Here is a 26,135-nt window from a genome sequence, read left to right as displayed (position 1 = left end):
CGTCGACAGCATCCTTGACAGTGACACAGGATTTTAGGTCACAAGTCTCGCAGCTTCTTCGGAACCAGCCAGTATGTGATGCATCTTTGACACATGGCTTCGCATCTCAAGCCCCTAGTTGATGGCATCCTCAACGACGATGCATGACCTCGCATCACAGCTTCGCATACATGTTGTCTTCTTTGCCTAAGGCACTTAACAGTAAGGATTTTTTCCAACCTGATGTACATTCCAAACCATCCAATGCTTCTAAATAACTGTAGAATATATCAATCCACTCTTCTCATTCTATGTTGAGCGTCCCTAGATGTATGATTATTCCTTGGGATTAAGCCATGGGTTTGGGTTTTGAGATTGTAAAAAGATATTAGTGGATTCTCTTATTTACTTGCAGGACAAAAGCAGCTAGTACTTCCTGTGTTAATAGGTTATTTTATATCCATACGATTTCCTTTAGCAGTATGCTAAGAAAGTAGTATAAATTATATTGGGACATTGCAATGTTGTCAAAATACCAGTAGGTGGTACTGTTCGTGTATAAATAGAATGATCTGTGCCTTCCTGCCGGCACCTGGAAGAATAAATGAGCGATGGCAGTCGTGGGCACAGGCGCTGGAAATAGTGTTGTGAGGGGGCGGCAGCACCCCCAAAATAACCATGCTGTAGTTATGAAGGTGAATTTGCAAAAAAAGATGCCTTTAAATTCGGTTTTTTATATGTTTTCAAAGACAGATGTCAAATGTCTAGCAATGTTTTTTGGCAAATGACTGCTTATTCTTATATCATGGAAGTTGGTGTTTTCTTATCCTGACTGCAAAGTGAGAGAATTTTGTAAAGTGAACTGTGTATCAATCTAACACACAATTAGATTTAAGTACCTGTAAATCAACTGCACAGATGTTTCAGATTATAAGAGCAGTTTGGAAAGCACAAATGAAGCGCATCTTTTTAAATTCTTAAGTGTGATTGAAACCAGGGGGCTTGTTTAGGAAAGCCCTGCGTCTCTTTTGCACCACAAAAAGTGGTACATTCTTGACGCAGGGCTTTCATAAAGATTTATGAAGTCATGCAAAGTCACCCTGCGTGGCTTTGAGTGGCCTCAGAAATCATGAGTAAGGCAACTCAGTGTAAATCGCTGTGTTGCCTTACTCTGTGCCCGGCAGGCGTTCCATGGGTGTTGCAGTGGGTTTTCATATGCAACACCCAAGAAATGTGACGCTGCTCCAGATTTACAAATCTGGGGGAAGCGTCAAATCCATATGCCTCCCGAGGCGAATATGTTTATTTCTCCTCGTTTTTTCCTCTTTCCATTTGTGATGCATTCTGCAGCACACATAGAAAGAGGAAAAGGCCTGGTGGGATTGCTTTTGTGCGGGAAGGTGACCCTACCTGCACAAAAACAATCCTGTGTGCAACAGAGGCACCCATGCACCATGGTGGAAGGGTGCTTAAGTCGGTGCTAGGCAGCCAAAACGTTGCTAGCGCAGGCAGAAAGGACAGGAATGCACTGTATTGCTTAAATACCGTGCATTCCTGCACTTTCACTCTGGCGTAGGGCAACGCATTAAGGTGCCATGCTGCGCTGCCCATATGCCAAAATGCAAAATGAGGCCCAGAGATGTTTAATAGGATCAAAACAAATGAAGATTCTTTACTTATTTCCTGAAAACCAATTCCCACACATATTCGTTTGTGTGCTTTTTATTAGTAGAAGTGTGTTTAATCAAATTTAGTGGCCATTTCAATGGAAAATGTGCTGTCTGTAAATGACACTGTGCTTCTACACCATGCTTTTGAATATATTTGTGACAGCGCTTTCCAAAAAACCCCATCAGCTACTCACCACACCCTTGCAACTGTCCGGCTGAATTTATTTGCTACACTTGTTCCTTGTGAAACACTTGGATTTTTCACAATTCCTATGACGTCAGAGGTGAAACACTAATGGCAGCCCTGCATACCCGAAAACGGTGTCAGCATCACTGGTTGTGGGAGGCGCGAGCACCGCAGGTGAGCTTAGGAGAACAGGCTTCCGGCTCTGTTGCCTCCGATGTCAGGGATACTATGTGATAATAGTTGGAGCACGCGCTGAGCACGCGCTGAGCCTCCCGCCTGCAGTGACATGACGCTGACTTTGTTGACACTGGAAATGCTTCCATTAATGTGGGTAGCTGGATGGAGATAACTGATGGCATCGCAATGACAAAATAAAGGGTGCTGTGTCACAGACACTCAGAGTTAGAGATGTAGTCCATAGATACGTATTTTGAAGATACGCATATAAGGTTCTGCTGAAGTGGGCTATGATAGCTCTGCCCAAGCCTGCTCCCAGTCCTCTGGCCTTGTAATTCGTCGCCAATTTTGTTGTAAAAAATATGCTCATCCATCTATAGTTTTTGCCAATTTATTTGGGAACAGGTTTTAGACGTGCTTTCCAAAGGCATGCTGGGTTTTAACTGACTCCAGGAACCACTGAGGTCAAAACACACATTCTTTCAGCTGACACTCAGCATAAAGCTATGACACACCCCCTCATTTTCACTCCCATATAGGGGTAATAAATATGCCATTCTAGAGTGTGGTATCTCTCTGTTGTGTTTATAATGTTCCCTGTTGCCTGGTTCTTAGCTGCTCAGCCAGTGTGAGTCTTCTGTTTGGAATGTTGGTGTGATGGACACGAGTGGAATGCCTGGGTGCCTGGCGTGAGTGTGGACAGTTGAAGATGGGCCGAGCAGCAGGGAGGCTGCTCCTGGTGGGGCTGCTACCACTGATGTTATGGACTCAATAAATAACTTACAAAGACACTACCCGGCTACATCTACTTCATCACCTCTACGCATGGAACTTCATTACCACATAGAGAAGGGCATGGATCTGGCTAACACCAAGGCACCCTGCCAGTGGGATGTTATGAGCCAAATAATGCCAGAAGTATGTGTAATAATGAGGCAACTCTACCCTCCTTGTGTCCCCAGGCCTTATCTACGGGGTGCTCTTCAGAGTATCCCTGGTACTTGGTCTCGGCCATGACAGGAAACTGTGTCGATAACTCCCTTTCAAATGCTTCTGAATAACTGTTTATCTTTCTTTAAAACCAACCAAGCCAATCCCAGGACACACGCTCTGAGGTCACCACTAGGAGTTGGGCTGTTTCACCTGGAGTTAATAACCACTAGTTGGAATTCTTAAAAGTGGATGAGGGCACAATTATCAAGTCTGAAAACTCTGGACCCGCTAATTCTGGGCCTGGAGACATTGGCCATGTCAAAGTTGCAGAGGGGGCTACGGGCAGCAGCATTGCCCAGCTCCCACTCACTCCCTGCAGCATTCCCGGAAAGCAGTGACACAAGTGGGCCCTGCGGCGCTGCTCCCCCACTCAACCCTCTTTCCCCATCAACCCACCCGCTGACACTTTATGCCTACTCAGAGCATGCTTTAGTTCAAAGTTTGATAATGAAAAGTAAGTCCTAGTCCCCAGAAATGAGTGCTGGCACCGCCATGTGCAATCTCTGGCAAACATTAAGCACTGGAGATCACGTGGTACTGATCCACGTTCTCCCCTTTTGCAACTACCAGGTAAACCGCAGCTGTGTGTGGTTATTTTTTACCATTTGGGATTACTTCGGCTCTTGGAATGAGGACCAAGGTGATTCCTGCACCTTATGCCACTCAACTACACGCAGACCAAGCACCCTACTAGCAACAACTTATTTTTTCTTCTATAAGAAATAAACAGTTTAGCACACTGGCTCCGCTCAGGATGTATTGATGTATTCTACAAATAAATAAAAATTACTCTTGTTTAAAATCCAAAAAAGCCTATACCATTCAGCAAATCTGAACAATTGGACCACCTATCTTCTCCCACTGGGGTTATTTCCCTGCTCCATGTAATTCCAAGTAGAAATGTATCTTATTTCATATATAAATCAGCACTTCCCCATCCAGGTATGACTCAAGTCATTTGAATGTAAATGTAAATGGGATTGTGTTTTTAATTTAAATAGTTTGTGATAATATAACAGTCTTGGATTACAGACAGAGATTAGACTACAAAACATCTACCACAGTGCTTCCCAAATTCTTTAGAGCCACAACCTAATTTTTAGAACGACACACTATTGAGACCCACCTACTGTTATTGGACATGAGGTGGGCATTTTTTTAATGTAACTAAAGTATCGTGTTGAAGCGCAATGTCATTTACAAACAGCACATTTTCCATTGAAATGGCCACTAAATTTGCACAGCCGTACAGTTTTATTGATATATGACACACAAATGATAACGTGTGGTTGGGATTCAGTGATTATTTATCCTTTGTACATCACCAAGGGCCTCATGTAGGTAAATAAATTTTACCGGTTCTTAAATACCGAGCCGTACCGAATCGGTAAATTAGAATCGGTAAGTTATATGTAGGTAAAAATTCGGTAACAGTTACCGATTCGGTAACATTCGGTAATCACGATTCGGAATTCACCGAATCGGTAAATACCGAGGTGGTATTTACCGATTCGGTAAATACCGAGGTGTTATTCACCGAATCGGTAAATACCGAGGTGGTATTTACCGAATCGGAAAATACCGATTCGGTATGTACGGATTCGGTAAATCAAATCACATGACTTGACGAAACAGCTAATCCAGTGCAACGACAGCCCACCCAACCAGGAAGTGCCCACACCCCGGCAGGTGTACATAATTAGCCGAAGTGGCCACACCCAGGCAGGTGTACATAATTAGCCGACCCTGGAGAAGCTTGGAGTGCAGAGGAGAGGCAGGGAGCCGTTGCATGTGCGAGTGGGTAAACGAACAGCATGTCCAGCCAGAGAACACAGAAAGACGGAGGGGAAAGGAGGAGGAAGCTGAAATTTAGCCCCAAGGAACTCCAGGTGCTGGTGGAGGAGGTGGTGAAGCAGCACCAGAAGCTGTTTGGAAGGCAATCCCTGCAAGTGCCTGAGGCTGAAAAGCGCAACATATGGCTGGCCATCCAGGCGCAGGTCAATGCTGTGGGAGTGACCCACAGGAACATTGAGGTCCTCAAAAAGCGCTGGTATGACCTCCGGATTGTAACCAAGAGGAAGATGGGCGACATCCAGAAGGAGGCCAGCCAGACCGGAGGTGGAACCAACAGGGCACCTGCCCTCACCGAACTGGAGGAGCTGGTGGCGGCCACAATCGAGCAAGAGAGCGTCGTGGGTCTTGGGGACGCCGACAGCTCTGCCAGAGCCGCCACACAACAAGGTAAGACGAAAGCACAGCAATGTAGCCCCCCCTACCCCTATCCCACATCCCCCATTGTGAAACGAGAATCACACTGCAGTCCACACGTGTCAGTGCAGACAGGCAATGCATTCCGGGAGATGTAGTCAGGGCAACACTAACCATGACGTAAATGTTACAGGGCAACAAGGCATGTCACGCACTCGAGGCACAAGGAGACAGGGGACATATTGGAATGTGAAATGATTTATTGTGACGCTTGCAATGCAGCCCTTCGGGGACACTGAGCCAATGTTGTATTTCTGTCCACAGATGTGACATCATGCAGGACAGGGCATGCTGCATGAGAGACGGCACACCGGCCACATAAATCACCTCTAGCCAGCACCAGTTCAGACCAGGGAGCAGGCCCACTGGCAGCCGCACCACCAACACAGCCAGCCTCGCCGCACACAGAGCCAGCATCACCTCACCGAGAGCCAGCATCACCACCACCAGAGCCAGCATCGCCACTCATGTTCGATTCACCGGCCACATCTCCGCTTGCAGGTGTGAGAATGAGGAGGCGTCCAGCAGCCAGGCTACGAGCCTTAGACACCTCGTCAGACGACAGCATGGGCCCAGAAGACCGCACCGGGCCCCAGGAAGGGAGCCATGCCACTGTGCCCCACACCTCACAGGCAGCACAGACGGAAGCAAGAGGGCGCCGCAGGTCGCGTGTCCAGAGTCCACCAGCACCCACTGACGGCCATGGTGTCTTCTTGGGGCTCGAGGGCCAAATGTTGAAGCAACAGCGCCTGCAATCAAAGGCAGTCATGTCAGTCCAGAGGCACATGCGGGTGATGACGACAACATTAGTCAACATGGACACCAACATTAGCGGCATGGCTGCGGGCATTCGGGACATGTCCCAGTCAATCCAGCAGTTGTGCAGCAAATTAGATGCTGACATCGAAGCACGGCGCCGGGAACGCCAGAGAAGGGACACTACCAGCGGGGCACTCAACCGTCTGGCAACTGCGACTTCTCTACTGTGCCGGCGCTCTGTGACGATGCAGGAGGGCCTAACACAGTGCTGCAGCGACCTGTCTCGGGGGATGGTGCAGGTGACAAGTGCACTAGGGGTGCTATTGACTAGTCAGGCGTCGACAACTGCTGCAGGGGATGCTGCGGAGAGCATCGACACCAGCAGCAGCCTCACACCCCCCGTCCCAGAAGCACGCAGGAGCAGCAGGCGGCTTGGGGTTGGCTCTAGTGAGGATGCACAGGCCGTGCAATCCACCACTGCAGCGCGTATGCGCAAACATTGATGTAGCCCTGCTTAGCCACTTCCCATTGGGTGACGTAACCCTGGACATACTCCTTGTATAGATGGTATATTGCCAGATTGGCCTGTTCATGTGTTCATGGCGTGGTGCCACATTAAAACTACGTCAGGACTTCTCACAACTCGCTGTGTCCCCTTACTTACTCAGAAATAGTTGCATGTGATATCTGCCCGTCTCTCTCTCCCATCGGTTGCAGTTGGCACTCTAGCTGCGTTGCCCTCTGGCTGGCCTGACTCATCCTCGTTGTCCTCAAAATATGTCAGTTCCACATCTGTACCTTTTTTCGTGGCAAGGTTGTGCAGCATTGCACAAGTGGCAATAATCTTGCAGCAGGTGATGGGTTTGTACTGGCGTGCGCCTCCGCTCTTGTGCAGGCAGCGGAACCTGCTCTTCAGTAGTCCAAACGTGCGCTCCACCACATTGCGTGTTGTTTTATGTGCCACGTTGTATCGTCTCTCACTCTGGGTTGCTGGGTGTAGGTAGGGAGTGAGGATGAATGACCGGCATGCATATGCACTGTCGCCTGGATGAGTAAAAGGGAACCATCAGTAACATGCCTCTATACACTATGATTTGCAGGTTTCAAGGGGCGTCACTGTTACTTACCTAGCAGGTATCCCTCTCCGAATTCTCCGGCACTCAGTCGTGTGTAGATCCCACTATTCTGGAAGATGTAAGAGTCGTGGGTGCTCCCAGGAAACTTTGCAACAATATCTGTGATGATGTTCCCTGCATCACAGATCACCTGCACATTGATGGAGTGGGTGGACTTCCTGTTCCTGTAGATGTGCTCTGTATCAGCTGGTGGACAGATTGGGATGTGTGTACCATCAATACAGCCGATGACATGGGGGAACTGTGCCATGTGATAAAAGTCTGTTTTTGTTTTCTGCAGTGCAGCCTGTGTGTTTGGGAAGCTTATGTAGTGGTGCATTCTCTGCATCATGGCATCCAGGAACTTCCTGAAGAAACGGGACAGGCAACTCTGGGATACCCCACCCACCGCAGCTATCACCACCTGATAACTGCCGGATGCCAGCAGATGTAGGCTGCAGAGCACCTGCACATGTGGGGGTATGGCGTGCGCCCTTCTTATTGGATGGTCCAGGAGTGGCTGTAGGTCCCTGATTAAGTCCATGATGGTTTCGGGGTCTAGCCTGTACCTCTCATGTATCTCTGCATCAGTCAGCTGGAATAGTGTGATGCGCTGTCTGTAGATTTGTTCCTCCCGTCGCCACGCCCTCAGTCCTGCTGCCTGTAGACGTAGGCGCCTTGCAATGACGTACATAGCGGCCATGTTGTCCACGCTATAGCATTTTGGGATTGCTAATATGCATTGTTGATGGTTACCACCTGCTTTCACTCCGTGTTAATTACCGACTCTAATTTACCGATTTTCTTGGATTTCTTAATTACCGAGTGCTCCTACATGTCATTTTCATTTTTACCACTTCATATTTACCACTTCATATTTACCGATTCGTTAATTATGTATTCGGTAACTCTGATTCGGTATTTTGGAATTCGGTAAATATGAATCGGTATTTACCGCCTCATATTTACCGAAAATTGGTTTTTGGACTCCTACATCTCACTTGTCTGACTACCGGTCGGTAACGGCATATTTACCGAAAATCGGCCGTTACCGACCGGTATTTGGCTACCTACATGAGGCCCCAAGTGCCTTGATTGTTTTCATCCTCTTAAAATCTGCGTTTCCATCACACTTCAGAATTACAAAAAAATATGCTTCATTTTTGCTTTCCTAACTGCTGAATGTGCAGAGTTAATTTACAGGTGTTTACATTTTGTTGTGTGTTACATAAAATTACATCGTACAGTCTTTCTTTTAACACTTCCTGTTCCCCAGCAACATTGTTGCATAATTCACTTTACTTTTATTTCTCTGGCTGCAAACTGGGAGGAGATTAGCAAAAGCCAATCCCCATGTCAAAAGAATAAGCAGCAGTTTGTCAGAAAACATAGCCTTACACCTGTCTTTGAAGCGCAGCAAAGTGACATGAAAAAGACAGAAATTAAAAGCATCTTTATTTATTAGTTGGACTTTTGTGACCCACCAAAAATCAGTTCTCCACCCAAAATGTGGGAAACGCTGATCTAGCACTTTTCTATCAGATCTCAAGGTAAATCAAATTAAGGTTCGTGGGATTCAGATTTCTTTCTCTACCTAAACACATAAGTTAGACACACTGTATCAGAAACAATCACTTGAGGGTAGTTTCTGACAGGTCTCCCCTAGACCAAAGGAAGACAAGGAGGATGCTTACCCGAGGCCACACCACTGACTTCAAAGAACTGAAAAAGCTGAAAGATGACTGCAGACAGCGGTGCCAGAAATCCCAGGAAAACTCAAGCACCTGGGGGGCACTGGGGAAATGGGGGAAAATAAAACGTACACAATTACTTTATCAAGCAAAAGCAAACCTGAGTTCAAAGAGGAAAGATGAAAAATGTATAGCAGGTGCAGAAAACAAGGAAGCACACGCAGAACGACCAGAATTAACTTAATACTCATGTGTTGTGAAGAGCAAAAGTGCCAAGTTTAAATACTTGCCTGGCCATTGGTCTAGCAAGCTCTTGGACTTTTACAATGGAAGTGTTAAGCGGCTGTCCCGGATTGAGAAAGCCGTATAGGAAGGGTCAGCTCTTCCTCCATCTTAGAATGTAGCAATGTATACTACAGGAAAAAGATGGCCGACAGGCCAGATCACTGCAAGCTGCACTGGAGCTGATTCTCCTGGAATGCAAAGTGCTGACACATGCTTCAAGAGGGTGCAGTGGGTAAGGAGAGGCAGAAAAGAATCATGGATCATTCTCTCTTTGAACTGCTATTCTGAGGTGGACATTGTGTGTTGATGTTAGTATTTCACAGGTGTACTTCTCTAACCTAAGATTGAGGTATGGACTGTCAAGACATGTGTGTAGGGTTAGCAATTACCAACTATGAATAACATGTTTGAAATTGTGGAGTTAAGAGTTTAAGCCTTTGACATTCAAAATTCAAAATCTACACATTTTTTTATTTGACAGATGTTTATCTAAAGGGTATATGGACACACACAATATAATTGTAGGAAGCATTGTTAAAACAGTCAATTATGTGGGATAAAGGGACAATGCAAATAAATGTGGTGAATAGGGAGGGGAAAGTGAGGGTTATGAAGGAAAATAATAGTGGGAGGAACTGAGAATTGGAATATGAACCACTAAGAGTGTGTAACACATTTAGTTCTTAACTAGCACATTATGTAACAAGTCGGATTTCTGTGCTCAGTGGTCCTTTTTCAGTTTTTGATTTATTGATAAATGGGCACTTCTTCAAGTCTGGTCACACACATATTGCAGTTTCACTGTCCTTTTGGTGGATCATAATTGTGCTCTCCATACATGAATGGGGCTAGGATCTCTTTAGATGCTAACAGACGATTTGTTGCACAAGCGCCAAGATTTACTCATGACATGAGATTCCCTCACTCTATCTTATTCATTTTTATGGCTTGAAAGAAATTGCGTCAAACGTGATTCTAATTCATAAGTGTTTGATAATCAGCCAGATTTCCCTTTTTCTAATGGACTTTTTTGCTGAGCAAGTAAAACGATTATATCAAAGTGTCAAAATTGATTTAATTTATTTCAAAAGATTATGGGCCCGATTCACAGAACTAACTTTAGACAAAATCCTAAACTTACAACTTTTGGTATTCACAGAAGTTAGGATTTTGTCTTAAGTTTGTCTTAAGACAAACTTAAGACAGACTTAAGACAGACTTAAGACAAACTTAAGACAGACTTAAGACAGACTTAAGTTAGGAGTTTGTCTTAAGTCTGTCTTAAATCTGTCTTAAGTTTGTCTTAAGTTTGTCTTAAATCTGTCTTAAGTCTGTCTTAAGTCTGTCTTACGTTTGCCTAGCGCCAATGCAGGCAAACTTGAATCATGGTGCAAGGGTGCCTGAGTTGCAGGCAGGATTGTTATTGTGCAGGAATGAACGCTTTCCTGCACACAAATAATCCTGAGAGGCATTTGCCTCCTCCTATGTGTGCTTAAGAATGCAGCACACAAAGAAAGAGGAAAAAATGCGGAGGAATAAGGATTTTTCTCCTTGTTATGCCTCACCTGTGGAGGCGTAGCATTTTAACGCATTCCCAGGTCTACCACTAATGGTAAATCTGGGAATGCTCCAAAATCCATGGGTGGATGCGTGGGAACACTCACGCTCCACCGATAGAACGCCTCCCTGCCACAGAGCAACGCAAGGCAGCAATTTGCGCTTCCTTGCGTTACTCTAGATTTTATCAAGCTATGCGGGCCCCACAAGGTGGCCTTGTGATAAATCTCACTTAGGTTTTGAGTTGCTGTTGTGCACCCTATGGCGTGGCGCAAGGGCGACGCAAAACCTTGATAAATCTGGCCCCTAATGTTATTGTCAATGTAAATGGAATTGTTTTCCAAAATCTAGACTTCTGTCTAGCATTTATGTATAGGGAGGAGGTCAAAAATTCTAGCTCTTCTTTTAATGCCCAATTTGTAGATAAATGAAGTCTGTCATTGCTTGGTATTGCTCCCCTTGGAAGGACCTAAATAACCAGATAGTGGAATCATATGAAGCATAGAATCAAGATTGCATCTCAGTTATTGGAAACAATATCGAATCATTATTGGAGCATAATACTCATAAAGCACTTTTGTTTTTAACGCCAATTGTAAACCATCACAGAAATTAATTACATTAGGAGCCGTTTTTTAATTTTTGTTCCTCAGAGACGCGAGAAACAGGGCAAAAATAAAGGGGCACATTTACAAGGAACTGACGCATCTGCATAGATGTGTAACTTTCCTTGCGCCAGTGCCAAATGTCCTTGCGCCACCATGGATTCGCTGGATTTGCAATACAGTGCTCCATAGCGCAATGATTAACAGATGCGTCAGAAATACTGACGCATATGTTGGCACAAAAGTGACGCATTGCTGGAGTTGCTCATGAAAGTGACGCAACTCCAGCAATGTGCCACAACAGATAGGTGAGTCCCATACAAAAAGCCATGCGTCATTCCTTACGCCTGGTCTGAGTAGACGTCGGGATTTTGACGCAGTGAAGGCATAGAGTGGCACAGTCAAATGCTGTAAATTTCACTACATCAGTTCTACTTGGCTTTTTGCGTGGGAGCGCCTAGCCTGCATACATTATACCTGGCGCAGGTATAATGTGACGCAGGGCTTTACAACGTGACACATCTCCCTATATGTGTCCCGTTGTAAATTGGCCGCCTTGTTTGTGCCGCCGTTGCTTCAAAAAAGTGACGCAATGGCGGCGCAAGGAGGTGCAAGGGGCTTGTAAATCTGCCCCAAAATGTTTTTGTTTATATGTTATACATTTATGCCTCTAAATTAATAGGCAATTGAAAATTAATGGAAACGTATGATGTAATCTATTTCCCAGTTTTCTATGTATGGTGCGCTGGAAGCACAAGGGGGAACATGTTTTCATACCAGTATTGTGTAATGTAAAAAAGTAACTTTTATTCTCATGAAAATTGAAGCATAGTTTACGGGTAACATTAGTATAACCTCTCATAGTTAGTAGGGAACATTCACTTGGAGACACTGGAGCAAAACAATACGTCAGACCACTCTGCTGCGCGAGCCATGGTTCAAAGCACATTACCTAGGGCCATATGTAGGTAGCTAAATACCGGTCGGTAACGGCCGAAATTTGGTAAATTTCCCGTTACCGACCGGTATTTAGGCAATTGAGATGTAGGAGGCCAAAAAGAAGGATTCGGTAATTATGAATCGGTAAATACCGATTCATCATTACCGAATTCAAAATGACCGATGCGGAATTACCGATTCCTTATTTACCGAATCGGTAAATAAGAAACGGTAAAAACGAGAAAAGAGATGTAGGTAAATTCGGTAATACCGAATTTCATGAAATTCGGTATTTAAGAGTCGGTAATTAACACTGACTGAAAGCAGGTGGTAATCAGCTACAGTGTATATAAGCAATCCCAAAATGCAACAGTGTGATCACTAACGCGGCTTTCTATGTGATTAAAAGGCGGCTACGTCTACAGGCAGCAGGAGTGAGGATCTGGAGACGGGAGGAGCGCATTTACAGACAGCCCATCAACCTCTTCCAACAGACTGAGGCTGAGATAAATTGATAGAGATCAGGGTATCTAAAATATGCCCACTACCACGGATAGAGTAATCACACAGTTGCACGCACATACATTCATCATACGCTAGGGCCCATTTCACTAACATACGCTCAAATACTCTACCAGCAATAAACTTGTGGAAAGAAAACACCTAAACACCCTGCATCAATATCAGGTCGATCAGATCTGGTTTAGTGACTGTCCATAATCTACACAACATATACAATAATGATCAATAATATAAACCCAATAATTGACAAGAAAGAAAGTTCAACACCATGTTTAAAATTATATTGCTTTATCTAAAATTAGTCAAAGTAAATCAATCAGAATAAATCATTTCTCATAGTTACCTATTCTAATTAAGTGTCAGAACGGGTCAGGACAAGTCTCTCGGTAAAGTCTTTCAAGACGAAGTCCTCAGCATCAATCCTCAGCAACGCAGCTTCACGCAGCAAAGGTAAAATGGCAAGTGGCAAAAGGGTGGCAAGAACCCTCTCTAAGCTAACAGTTTTTATAGTAAGAATTACAATGGAAACACTCATCAAGTTTGCAAAATACACTGAATCACTGAGCAGAGCGAGAAGAAAAGGATGCAACATTGCAACATTTATGAACCTCCGCTCAGGAAAAATACACATAGCGAAGACTACGGAACAGGAACCAAGAAAATAAAACATGTATCACATTTAATCCGGCTTCTCCTCGGCCATCGAGCCACAGTTCAGAGTTTCCCTCTAAGGCTCCTTTGTCTTTCGAGATTGCCAAGGACACTTTTACTTCTCTTGGAGAACTCCCAAAAACTGCTGCTGTCCTCATGGAAAGTTTTATAGAAGGACCATGGTCAGTCAACTTCAAGACCATTTCCAGCAGGGGTCTCCCTCGTCACGTCTTTCACATATTCACTCGAGGCCAGGCTTCAAAATTCAGCCATCTTAATACAGGCCTCCATAGGCCACAATAGCCCATCTTTAATTAAAGAGACAAAATAAACGTTACTACAGCATAACGATTAAACAGTGTTAACCCCACTAATACCCTTATGTGTATGCATTTATCTAGCTTTCGCGACATGAAAAAGCATTAATTCAGACAGCGTTTTGTGCTCAAAATAAACAGCGCACAGCAACGTTTAAACATGAAAACTTGCACGTTATTTTTTAGGAAACAGAAACAGCACACACATGCTAACCCTCGTGTAACTTTCTCTTATGTTAAGACAAACGAATTGATTAATAAAAACATACTTGCACAAGACAAATAATTAATTTGTTATTCATTAGTAATTAATAAAACGCATAGACATACTAGAGCTTCAAAAGCCCCTGAATTTTCTAAATGAAAACTCTGCTCCAGCACCATGAAAGGTACAGGCTACACCCCCACACCATCCTGGACTTGATAAGGGGCCTGCACCCACTCCTGGAGCACCCAACACCAAGGGCGCACGCCATACCACCACATGTGCAGGTGCTCTGTAGCCTACATCTACTCGCATCTGGCAGTTGCCAGGGGGTGATAGCTGCGGTAGGCGGGGTGTCTCAGAGTTGCCTGTCCCGTTTCTTCGAAAAGTTCCTGGATGCGATGATGCAGAGAATGCATCACTACATTAGCTTCCCAAACACACAGGCGGAACTGCTGAAAACCAAGACAGACTTTTACCAGATGGCACAGTTCCTGCATGTCATAGGCTGTATTGATAGCACACACATTCCAATCTGCCCACCAGCAGCCACTGAGTATATCTACAGGAACAGAAAGTCCACCCACTCCAAAAATGTGCAGGTATCTGCGATGCTACCAACATAATCACTGACATCGTGGCCAAATTTCCTGGGAGTACCCACGATTCATACATCTTCCAGAACAGTGGGATCTACACACTGCTGGCTGCGGGAGAATTTGGAGAAGGATACCTGCTAGGTAAATCACTGTGACACTCCCTTATACTTGCTGCAGATGAATGTGTATTGGTGTATGTGATTAATGGCACTCTCTTTCTCACCTAGGCGATAGTGCATATGCCGTGCGGTCATTTATCCTCACTCCCTACCTAAACCCATCAACCCTGAGTGAGAGATGATACAATATGGCACACAAATCAACATGCAACGTTGTGGAGTGCACGTTTGGACTATTGAAAAGTAGGTTCTGCTGCCTCCACAAAAGCGGAGGCGCTCGTCAGTACACACCCATCATCTGCTGCAAAATCATTGCAACTTGTGCAATGCTGTACAACCTTGCCACAAAGAAAGGTACAGAAGTGGAATTAACTGATTTTGAGGACAATGATGATGAATTTGCACAGCCAGAGCCCACGCAGCAGGAGTGCCACCAGCAACAGATGGGAGACAGAGACGGGCAGAGATCACATGCAACTATTTTTAAGTAAGTAAGGAGGCACAGCCAGTTGTTGGATGTAATGACATAGTTTTAATTCCTGGGCACTACGCCACAACACAAGCGGCCAAACTTGGCATTCCAATTTGTGACATCCATAGTAGGAAGTCATGGGTTACTTCACCCAATTCTGTCCTGAAAGTGTGGGCTGCATCAGCGTCTGCGGCCACGCACAACAGTGCTGGATGCCATTAACCGACTGTCCTCACTGGCTGTGGAACCAGTGGCAGCACCACGCCGTCTGCTGCTCCTCCGGGTGTCTGTTACAGGGGGGGGGGGGGGTAATGCTGCTTCGACTGGTCGTGTCCTCGCTGTCCCCAACTTCCACAGCACCAGTAGTGGCAGACTGGCTCGTAAGCAGCACTTCAAGAGCAGTGGTCACCTTTACCAGCCCCCTAGAGACATCAGTGCTGCAGTGCGCCAGCCCCTCCTGCATGGTCACGGAGCACCTGCAGAGCAGAGAAATGGCAGTTGCTAGGCGGTTCACTGCCCTCGTATGGTGCTCCATTTTCTGCCTCTCACTGCGCCGTGTTACTCTGTCCTCATCCATTTTGCTGCACAGCAGCATCACAGACTGGGACATGTCCCGCATGCCCGCAGCCATCTTCTTCATGCCCTCAGCCATTGATCTAATGCCCTTGTCAATGTTGGTCATGTTGTCCTTGAGGCGCCTCATTTGTTGCTGGACTGACTGAATTGCCTTGCCTTGTAGGCGGTGCACCTTCACCATGGTTGCCTCCAGCCCTCCGAAGACACCATGGCTCTCACCCTGTGGAGGTGGACTGCTCACACGAGCCCTGCGGCGGCGTCTGGCACCTGTGTGTGCTCCCTCAGAAGTGGACAGCAAACCAGCATTGCTGCCATCCAGTGGCACAGTAGATGTTTCCCCCCCCCCCCTTGAGTCTTCTGAGGAGGACTCAAACTCCTGCAGTCTGGCAACAGCATGCCTCCTAGGTCTAACTACTGCAGGTGGTGTTGATGTGGCGAGGCTGGCTGTGGTGGTGAGGCTGGCTGTGGTGGCGAGGCTGGCTGTGGTGGTGAGGCTGGCTGTGGTGGTGAGGCTGGCTGTGGTGGTGTTGTGTGCCCTGCACTCGTACTGGCTTTCTCTGTGATGTCCTTCCCGGGTGCCCTCTCTCCCTTGTCCTGAGCAGTCCTGCGCGATGTCTCGTCTGTGGACAGAAATTGTACATTAGCTCAGTGTACCTGCAGCCCTGCATTGCAAAAATTAAAATACATTTCTGCCACGCTATCTCATTGTCCTCTGCCTGCTTATCGCTGATGTGTGTCACATACCTTGCTGTTCAGTGCGATTCCTGTCATGATAGGGGTTTCACTGACTACATCTCCCATAATGCATTGCAGGTCTGAACAAAAACCTGTACTGGAGTGGGATTCACATAGCCCAATTGGGGATTTGGGATAGGGGAAGGGGGGGCACAATGCTGTGCATGCTTCTTACCTTGTTTGGAAGCAGCTCTGGCAGAGCTGTCTGCATCCCCGATTCCACAGACACTTTCTGGCTCTATCGTGGACTCCATGGGCCGCTCAAGTTCAGTCAGGGCAGGTGCCCTGTTCCTTTCTCCTCCTGTCTGGCTGGCTTGTTTTTTAAGATCAGCCATCTTCCTCTTGGTGATGATCCTGATATCATACCACTGCTTCTTGAGCACATCAATGTCCCGGGGGTCACTCCAATGGCATTCACCTGAGGCTGGATTCCAAGCCAGATTTTTCTTTTTTCTGAATCTGCAACTTGCAGGGACTGCTTTCCAAACATCTTTGTGTGTTGCTTCACTACCTCCTCCACAAGGACCTGCAGTTCCTTCTGACTGAATTTCAGTTTCCTCTTCCTTTCCCCTCCTTCTCTTTCTGTGTCCTGGCTGGCCATTGTGCAAGATTTGCAGAAAAAGTTCAGGCAGTGGCTCTGTTGCTCTCCTCTGCACTCCCAGCCTCTCCAGAAAGTTCTGATTGTGTGCACCTGTCTGGATGTGGCCACTTCCTGGTTGGGACGGGGGTGGTTGCACAGGATTGGCTGATTCCTCAATTGCAGTTTTTTAGAATTTCCGATTTGGTATTTACCGATTCGATATTTACTGATTCGGTATTTACTGAATCGGAAAAACCGATCGGTATTGTGGAATCGGTAAATATTTACAGATTTTTACCGATTCGGTAATATTTACCGAATTATTACGTACATCGGAAATACCGATTTCTAAATACTGATTCGGTAAAATTCGGTAATTAGGAATCGGTATTTCCAAATTACCTACATATGGCCCCTAGTCCTGTAGTTTTTATTGAATGACTGACGCTGTGGTCCATTAAGTGTCAGTCCAGGTCAGAACAGGCATGTATAAAGTGCAGTGTTCTCTATGCAGTTTTGCAGTACTTGTGGTGAATGCATCTCTGCTTCATGCGGACCCTGTTAGATCAATAGTCGGCTGGCATCTTGACCCCATGTTCTGGTGCCCCTTCCTGATCAGGAGCCAGACCATGCTCTCATCCGTTGAACATTTCTCTTCTAATTTTCTCAGCCAAGCTGGGGCCAACACCATACCTATGGCCAAACAGCATCAGCTCTCTGACACCGTCTGCCTGCGAAGGTCTGCCAATGCACCTGCCTTGACAGCTCCCCGTATGAAAGATCTTCCACAAACTCTCGGCATGCCCTCAAGGCTTGTCGGCTCTCTGGCGCCCCCACAAAATGAAGAAATTTGCTTCAAAAGCACAAAGTGCCAATGATAGCATAGGGGAGTGGTAGACTGGGACCTAGGCGCAATTTGAGGCCAACATCTATGAAGTTCTGGTCAGTTACAAGTGGGTTGGTCCCAGTGAAAAGTATGAAAGTCAAAACATTCAAAAACATTAGTAAGTCCCACCGCAGAAAGGGACTTTGTCACCTTTTTTAAAGAAAATTTTGCATTTTTTCAAAGTTTCAATGTAAAAGGGACTTTGGACTCAATTTAATTTCAAACGGACAGAGTAATCTTCCTTGGCCCTGGCGAAGGACTTTATGTCCACCAGGCTGAGTCTACTCGACCCACCAGATTTATAAGTGACTGCCTACCTAGCGGTCATTGGTAAAGGCATTGGCAGGAGCCGTTGTCACAGCGATTCCTGTCAAGGCATTTTACTGTTCTCTACAGGGTTGTGACGGAGGGATGCAGCCCTGTAACAAACACTATTCTTTTCTTCCTTTCAAAAAGAAAATCACAAAACGGGATTTTCTTTTTGAAATGTAAAAAAGTAACGCTCCCCTTGCCCAGGGAGGCTTCTCCCATGGAGCATTATAATGTTTTTACTAGTCCTTACTTCCAGGTTTTACCTGGCAGTAAGGAACAGTAAAAAATGACTACATGTCCACCCATCTAAATTGCACAGGTGGATATGTAGCCATGGCCGTCGGAAGGTATTAATCACAGAGGAGACAGAGTATTTGCCGCCGTGATTAATCCTAAGGTCCACCAAATGTAAATATGGGAAGAAAAACACTATATTCATGGGAGGGAACTTCATCGCTGTTGCGATAGAGTACCCTCCCACCAAATATATAAATCAGGCCCTTTGTAGCTTATTAGAGAAGGCCGCTGCAGAAATCTTTAGCCTCTGCCGTGGAACTGAAGGCCAGATACTTGAAGCAGGTTGGCTCTACTGGAGCTCTGGAGATTTGTAGATTTCTCCCTAAAAATGTTCAAAGTCCCAACACAGAACTGGACTCCGTAGGTTTTGCCTGAGGTGCTGGGAGCCTTGACTAGGATGAAGCTGGCAATTAATCTGATAATCAGAGGCTGCAGAAACTTTTCGCTGTAGGTGCCTTAAAGCTCTGGAGCAAAAGTTTTCAAAAGTTTCCAAACTTTCTTCTGGTGCACCACCAATCACAGGAGTACATGTTTAAGTCTCCTAGGACCTCAGTGGAAGACATTTAGAGACTCTCAGGATGTCAAGCAGAGGCCAACATCAATGTCCAGCCCAAGTCCAGTTGCCAACTCATTGTGTGGCTATATCCACAAAGGAGTTTGTCCCACTGACCCCTGGAGTCAAATTCTTTGTCCTGGGTACAAGGGGGAGCAGGCCCAGTCCTTCAGGGCTCCTTTCAGGTCACAGACAGCAGGTCCAGTCCTCCTATATTCTTGCCCTACTGCAAACAATCCAGCAGTGACCCTCACTCTCAAAATCCAAGATGAGGAAACCCTTGTACAGAGCTTTTGTGCCCAACCAGATGAGTGGTGAGGGAAATTCAGCAGTCTCCTTCTCTTTTGCTAATCAAACCAGTTCTGGGGATAGCTTCCATCCCACAGGGTTTGGTGATAGCCTCACTCTGTGGAGAAAGGTTGGGTCTTTCCAGGTGTCACCAAACATTCGTTTGTGACAGTGCAGGGCCCTTTGCAGTACATTAAGTTGCTGTGCCTACCCAAGCTAGTCTTCCTTCTAGTGGAAGAACACATTTCCCCACTTGCAGGCCATTGTCTCTGCTCAGAGGGCAGTTTTCACACCTCTTTCACACCTAATTCAGGCCTAGTACAGGCTGGCCAGTTGCTGGTGGGCTAATGTATATTTGCCGCCAGCCGCTTCAAGAAGAGTAGAGATAACTTTCTAAACTTCACATTTCCCATATATCTAATAAAAAATCAACTTTACCATTTGATTGTGTTTTTTAAATATAAAAATAAGTCTTTGATTGGAGTACATAGCTGGTACAGGTCAAAGGTTATAGAATAAAGTGAATAAACTATACTTTGGCTTTTCCTGTGTGCCAACTACAGCCTGACCAGTGTCAATGTCGTTTTGGGCCTAGTCAGTGTAGGAACATGAGATTTCTATCATCACACATGCCCCACTCCTAAATAATATGCATCATACCTTGTGTGCAGCAAGATGCACTTATGAGTGACTTATTTAATAGGTAAAATCTGGTTTTCCTATTTGTCAAAATGGTGATTGAGACACGTCTGGCCAGCAGGATTCAATCTACTGATATCATGCTACCCAGGGAAGACCTGAAGCCATGTTCCCACTGAGGCTGATGGCACAAAAGGTGCTACAGGCCAAAGGTAGCATTTAACTTTCCATGCCAGTTGTGTATCTCCACACCATATACCATGGCCTTATAGGAAAGTTAATTGAGCCGATCAGGTTTAAGCCAATTTTGACATGTTTAAAGGGTGAGTACAGGAACCTTACTCCTGTTTAGCAGGGGTAAAGTGCACAGAGTTCTAAATACAGCAAAATGAAGTCCAGCGAAAAACCTGAGATAACCACAAGAAAAGGCAGATTTCCTACACCTATAGGTTTAAAAAGGCAGACTGATGCACAAATCAATTCAAGTATACTTTCATTTGTCTGGTGTTTTGGTATGAATGTAAATTCCAGTCAACTTTTGGATGTTAAATAAGGTCCTGTTTTGCAGGGGTTACAGGAGCTGAAGAGGCAGCTGGCTGATCTTCCGTCAATCAATTTAAACCTTTTACTCTACATATGCAGGTGAGAAATGACGCCTCCATACTATTTATACTGTCCAATCCAAATACAAAAGAAACATAAAAACAAGTAATTTATTTTGAAAGAGAAAAGCATGCATCATTAAATATCTGAATAAAATAAAACCGCCAGATAAAGTGCAAAGTAATCCATCCACCCATAAAATGCTTCAGCCCCCCTCCAGACTAGACTAGTTATTTATTCTCTCCTTCTAGATACCTTCAGATTACCTGTGTGTTAGGAGTGCAGACAGACAAGAGGAGTGACACTAACACTAAGTTCTTAGTTCTTGTGAGGCACAAAAGGATAGATGTTCTACTTGTCAATGTTCACTGTTGTAAAAATTATTGGATATGCCTCACCAGCAGATGACACTCACTTTTATTGCTTCCACAGTTGCCAGTCAATTTTTGATGAGATTAATGCTCAAAATTACACTCCCACTGTTTTTAAAAATATTAACCTTCTGTCATAATATGCCTATGTTCCTCTTATATCCAGGGCTCAATATTAGTTGCGTCTTCTTAGAAAATAAATGAAGTTGCAACTGATTTATTCCATGTTAATTTCAATGTAGAATATGCGTTCACACTTGGATGCTTGTTAATATTATAAGTAGCCATAATACAGTAACATACACATATGATAAGATTAGCATTCTAGTACAAATGTTTGCATCCATAGGCATTGAAGAAGAGCTCACTCCTTTGTTTAAATCACAGGCTGTTAATCTTCACAAATTCCTGCTCCTTTACAGACCTCCACCTAGCAAGGCAACATTCCCAGATGCACTTCTAGACACAGTTTCAAACCTGATAACACTACACTTCAACCTATGCGTTCTGGGTGACCTCAACACTTGGTTTTATAAACCAAATATGCTCCATCTGAAAACAATCATCGCTGGCCTAGAAGCGCTGAACCTGTATCAGATCGTCCACGAACCCACACACATCACTGGACACATCCTAGATGTCATTTTTGCAAATATAGAACTAGTTACCTTTCAAGCAATGACTCCAGTCCCATGGTCAGACCACCATTTACTTGCCGTCCAACATGAAACAACACTAAGCAACGCACCTAAAACCATCTTACATGCATCCACCTATTGTTCTTGGAACAAACTCAATTTGGAACTCTTAGAAACACAACTAACATCCAGTAGAGATCTAGAAACAATAAATTCTGTTCAACAACTATATGAGTGGCTACAGGAAGCTTTTGATATCCTGATACCACTAAAAATCACACAATGGAGCAAAAGAAAACAAGCACCTTGGAGAAATACAGAGACAATAGAGATAAAACAAAAAAGTAGAAAGCTGCACCGTGCCAGGCTCAAAACAACCGCCAACCAAGACAAACTTCGCCTACAGAAAATTAACAGATTGTACGAGTCAGCTATTTGGAAAGCGAAGAAAAAATACTATTCAGACAGAATTCAATATGCTAAATGTGCAAATAAAGAATTCTATAAAAATTCTCAATGAATTTCGTAAACCAAATTGCCTAGAAGTAGCTCATCACGTTACTCAAGAGTTCACAGACAAACTAGCAAATCATTACGCAGACAAAGCAGACATGATGGACTTAAAACAGAGACAAAGCATCAGCACTAACCCTTTTCCAAAGCCACAATCCAGGAATACTCTAACCGAGCCTCTCTGTTCCTTCTAACACATTTCACACAATGAATTTATGGATCTGGTCAAAGCAAGCAGGCCTGCCAGCAGTCCTTCTGACCTGTGTCTACCGCAAACCTTCAAGACAATTCTTCTAACAACCTCTGCTGCCACTCCAGTACGGAGAATCATCAACGACTCCTTAACTACTGGAATATTTCCAGAAGAACTCAAAAAGTCATACATACCCTTATTACTGAAGAAAACAAACTTGGACCAGCTGAACCCTGACAACTACAGAGCGATTTAAAATGGACCTTTCCTGGGTGAACTGATAGAAAGAGCAGCTTTTGGGCAGATGTCACATTTCATTGAAGAGAATGCCATACTTTCAGACTTCCAAACAGGATTCCGTCCAGGAAGAGGCACAGAATCTGCCCTCCTTGCCATCTGGGATGACCTGAAGAACACCGTTGATGGCAACAGGGTTGCTACGCTACTTCTCTTGGACCTCTCGGCTGCCTTTGACACAGTTGACATGACACTCTGATACAAAGACTCCACGAAGCCGGCATAGAGGGGATTGCTCTAGACTGGATCACTTCCTACCTTTGCAACAGAACTAATGTCATCCATACCCCACTTTTCTCGTCCAAACCATACTTCACAAAAGCAGGGGTCCCTCAAGGCTCTATTATCTCACCCATGCTTTTCAAATTCTACATGAAGTCATTACCGGCACTGATCAATCAATTTCACCTCACGTGCTATAACTATGCAGATGACATGCAAATACTCCTTCAACTGCAATGCTCCAAAGATATTGGAAACTCAACAATTTTCAGCTGTCTTAGAACTGTGGATCAATGGATGACGTGAAGCCATCTCAAATTGAATGTTTCCAAAACGGAAATTCTATTGTGTGGCAATTGGAAACATTATGACCCACTCGCCTTGTGGCCTGATGATCTGGCAACACCGCCTAAAATATAGAAGGAAGTAAGAAACCTTGGAATGACCATGGACTCCAAGCTATTGATGAATGCCCAAGTGGACAAACCAGCAACATCAAGCTTTGTTACTATAAAAACTCTTCGACCCCCAGCAAGAGCAAGCTTTCTCACTATAAAAACACTGCGGCCCCCATCCCACATTTGGGATTTTCCCTCATTTTCCCCCATTTGGGATTTTCACACAAGGTCCAGGCTACCATTTTCCTTGCTTTGTCCAAACTCGATTACGCCAGTAGCCTCTACCATGGATCACCTTTAACAACCATGAAAAGACTACAACGGATTCAGAACTCGGCTGCCAGATTACTCTTACAAATAAAACTGTGAGACCACATCTCCCCTGCCTTGAAAACCCTGCATTAGTTACTGATTGCCAGAAGATCCATGTTCATGCTGCTTTGTATCACTCACAAAGTGATACATGGAACAGGACCACTCTCCATCAGGAATAAAATCACCAAACACATTCAACAAAGGAATCTCCACACTAGAGTGGAACCTCGCCTCAAAATCCCAAGATACAAGAAAAAATGCGTGGGTGGCACATCCTTCTCTGTTCAAGCAGCCAAACTATGTAACTCTTTACCCCCCCAACATAAGATCCACAGATAACCACCTTATCTTCAGAAAACTACTCAAGAATTGGCTCTTCCCCACATAACCACCATACACAAACAGATAAATATACTGCATCTCTCTGTATATAAGCATGTCTTTGTACTATAGATATGTACCTATATTTGGGTATTGCTTTGTATAAACGTGAAGAATACTTATGTTTAAAAATGTTTTTTATTATATATAGATATTCATTAGTTCTGCTTAACAAATGTATATATTACTGATAGTTACATTATTCTATGTTATTAACATGCATAGAAGTGACTGCATAAATACCTAAATCTTTTTATCATAACTATTTATCTACAATTGCTTCACTATTGATTTACAAAACAAATATATATGTATATAAAAATAAATAAAATTAATTTGAAGTACAACAACATTTGAAAGCCAGAGTTTATTTAATGCATCTTTGATTTACATATACTACCTTCTTTTATGTATCTATATACCTTCCATGTACTTATGGATCGATATCATTATTACTTTTGGATCTATATATGTATTACTTTTACTTATTTATTACTTTTCTTCTAACTCAGCATATCCAATGCCCTACCCTATATCGCTCTCAATATATCCTCTAGCTCAACTCTCTGACTCATCTCAAACCTCTTTCTACTACTCTTTCCAATGCACTAGCCTATTTCTCACCCTATACCTCTATCAATATATGCATTACCTCCACTCTCTCATTCATCCCAAACCCAATACCACTACTATGGTCCCCAAAATAACCCTTCCGAGACTGTTCCTTAATCCACCCCTCCTTGCATCATCTAATACTTCTTTCTTACTATTCCGATCCCCCAAAACAAGCCTTTCTAAACCCCCCCTCTGACTCTTCCCCCTCCACCTCCCTTTTACTCATCCCCTTCCACCTCCCTTTTACTCATCCCAAGCCTCCTCCTATTGCTATGAGCTCCCAAAAAATCGAAATCCTTCCCTTTTATCCCTTCTATCCCTCCATTATCATTTTCTATCCAAATAACAGACTAACATATCCACCACTCAAATGAATTTCATATTTCACTATACTAATTCACCACTAATCCTTTATGGGTTCAGGAGAAGCGTGCTACTCGCCAAAAAAGCACTTCAACACCTCATCAGGGGTAGAAAGGGCTATACAACTGCAAACCTTTTTACCTCTTCTACCCTTTCCCTATCCTTCTCAATCTAAATAACTAACATATCCACCACTCAAATTACTTTCATATTTCAATATACTAATTTACCACTAACACTGTATAGGTTCTAGAGTAGCCTGCTACTCGCCGAAAAAAAGCATGTCAACCCCCCATCAGGGGCAGCAAGCACTATATACATCCAAACTCTTTACCTTCTCTATCCCTCCACTGTCCTTCGCAACCCAAATAACTGACTAACTTATCCACCACTCAAATTACTTCCCTATTTTCGCTATACTAATTCACCACTAATCCTTTCTGGGTCCTGAAGTAGCATGCTACTCCCCAAAAAAGCGCTTCAACACCACATCAAGGGTAGCAAGCGCTATATAAATGCAAACCTTTTTGTTATATTAAAGCATGAAACACGAGACACGAGGTGAGAAGTGACTCTGTTTATTCTGATCATCCGCTCTCCTAAGTGACACAACAACTCATTGCCAACATTCTAAGGTGAGCTCTCTGTCCAGCCGTACCAAACAGGGCAGGCAGGGAGGGGGGCACGGACTGTACCATCATGGGAGAATATTAACATACGGGATTACAACACTTTTTTCCCTCTTCTATCCCTCCACTATCCTTCTCAATCCAAATAACTGACTAACATATCCACCACTCAAATTACTTTCATATTTTCACTATACCAATTCACCACTAATCCTTTCATGGATCCCGGAGTGGCATGCTACTCGGCGAAAAAGCACTTCAATGCCTCGTCAGGGGTAGTACGCGCTATATAAATGCAATTACAGCACAATACAATACATATATTGACCTGACAGCATAGAGAGTTACTCAAAAGAATAACTACTTTCTGGACTTTTAAAAAATAAATATCGAGAGAAAACCACTTTGATTTCCACTTGTATTTATGTGTAAAAATCAGTAAAAACTGGTTTTTACACATATAATAAAATATTTGTCCTATTGTAGTGTACCATATTGATAGCGTTGCTGAGACAGCTGAAGTCTCTTTTTATTGCAGTCTCGCTGCAAATGGCTTCAGCTACCTGTGTTCAGTGCTACATAGAGTGGGCTTTGGGTCAGCCCTTGCTCATGACTGGATGG

The 26,135-nt window shown here is 44.3% G+C and overlaps 1 protein-coding gene across 1 annotated transcript in view; it reads left to right on the top strand.

Annotated features, from left to right (window-relative positions):
- The window catches only part of LOC146810891 (rho GTPase-activating protein 24-like), a 220,790-nt gene that overhangs the window by 116,880 nt on the left and 77,775 nt on the right, over positions 1-26,135 (top strand). The window contains exon 5 of the mRNA XM_085614458.1: positions 20,545-20,618. Within this exon, the coding sequence (XP_085470584.1) occupies positions 20,545-20,618 (74 nt within the window). The remainder of the gene's footprint in view (positions 1-20,544; positions 20,619-26,135) is intronic.

This window comes from Triturus cristatus, chromosome 7, assembly GCF_964204655.1.
Source record: "Triturus cristatus chromosome 7, aTriCri1.1, whole genome shotgun sequence".
In the NCBI taxonomy this organism is placed as follows: domain Eukaryota; kingdom Metazoa; phylum Chordata; class Amphibia; order Caudata; family Salamandridae; genus Triturus; species Triturus cristatus.
Note: the sequence above shows the minus strand (reverse complement) of the source record. Positions and strands in the feature narration are given on the sequence as shown.